Source organism: Cyprinodon variegatus, unplaced genomic scaffold (assembly GCF_000732505.1).
Source record: "Cyprinodon variegatus isolate N-32 unplaced genomic scaffold, C_variegatus-1.0 Scaffold2199, whole genome shotgun sequence".
NCBI lineage: Eukaryota > Metazoa > Chordata > Actinopteri > Cyprinodontiformes > Cyprinodontidae > Cyprinodon > Cyprinodon variegatus.
Genome location: NW_015152652.1, coordinates 5,463 through 6,684, shown reverse-complemented (window position 1 = coordinate 6,684; position 1,222 = coordinate 5,463). Strand labels below are relative to the sequence as shown.

At 57.0% G+C, this 1,222-nt stretch overlaps 1 protein-coding gene across 1 annotated transcript in view; it reads left to right on the top strand.

Annotated features, from left to right (window-relative positions):
• nucks1 (nuclear casein kinase and cyclin-dependent kinase substrate 1) overlaps positions 1-824 on the top strand; it is a 13,778-nt gene extending 12,954 nt beyond the window's left edge. The window contains exons 7-8 of the mRNA XM_015368869.1: positions 197-349; positions 434-824. Of these exons, the coding sequence (XP_015224355.1) occupies positions 197-349; positions 434-702 (422 nt within the window). The 3' untranslated portion in view covers positions 703-824. The remainder of the gene's footprint in view (positions 1-196; positions 350-433) is intronic.
• Positions 825-1,222: the final 398 nt, after the last annotated feature.

The window sequence follows — 1,222 nt, the reverse complement described above, 5'->3', positions numbered from 1 at the left end:
CTGGATCAATTTAGACCTGCTTGGTGAAGCGGAGCCCTGGGTTCAACGTTCCATCGGCCACTGATTGCAGATAGATCCGGTTTTCCTCAGAACATGGCGAGCTGCACTTTTCAAACAGCTTTTCCCATGATCCTCTGCTTTTCCCATGATCCTCTGCTTCAGTTTAATGAAACGGGAATCTCTGTGTTCCCCACAGCTGACGAGTCTGGCAGCGATGAAGACTTCATGGTGGAGGATGATGATGACAGCGACTACGGCCGCTCCAAGAAGAAAGGAAAGAAGGTGATTCGACGAGGACGGCCAGACAAGAAGGAGAAGAAGAGCCCCAAACCGCGACTAAAGGCCACAGGTAGCGTCTGCTCCGGTCTCAGTGCCATCACTCTGAGGCAGCAATGGCCGCCCTGAACCGTCTTCTTCTTCTTCTTCCCTGCAGTCACCCCGAGCCCCATGAAAGGAAAGGGGAAGGGACGCCCCAGCTCCAAGACTGTGGAGAAGAGCTCACCCAAAGAGGAGGAGGAGGAGGAGGAGCCAGAGAGTCCTCTGGAGGAGGAAGAGGAGGAGGCAGGCGAGAAGAAGGAGGAGACTTCCCCCGCCCCCAAGACAACAAAGGAGTCTGCAGGAGGAGAGGAAGAGGAGGAGGAGGAGGAAGATGAGGAGGAAGAGAACGGCTCAGAAGAGGAGGCGCCGTCTGGAGAAGACTAGAGGAGGCTCTCCGTCTGCAGCGCGTCTTTCTGTCTCTGATGAAATGTTGCTTTTCTTTTGTCGCTCTGCTTTTTTTTTTCAGTTTTTTTTGTCTTTCCCCTCCAAGCTGCCTGGCTCAACGGTCGGAGGAAATGCTGCTTCGTGCTCGCAACTCCTTATGCTTTTTATATCGCATTTTTAGCGCCGCTTCTCCCCTCTGTCTCAGTATTAGAGCATCTGGCCGAGCAGAGACGCGGCGCTCTGCAGATGGCGGTCCTATGGGTGGGCGGAGCATTCTGCCTCTGCAGACGGCGGTCCTATCGGTGAGCAGAGACGCGGCGCTCTGCAGACGGCGGTCCTATCGGTGGGCGGAGCGTTCTGTCTCTGCAGACGGCGGTCCTATCGGTGAGCAGAGACGCGCCGCTCTGCAGACGGCGGTCCTATCGGTGGGCGGAGCGTTCTGCCTCTGCAGACGGCGGTCCTATCGGTGGGCGGAGCGTTCTGCCTCTGCAGACGGCGGTCCTATCGGTGGGCGGAGCGT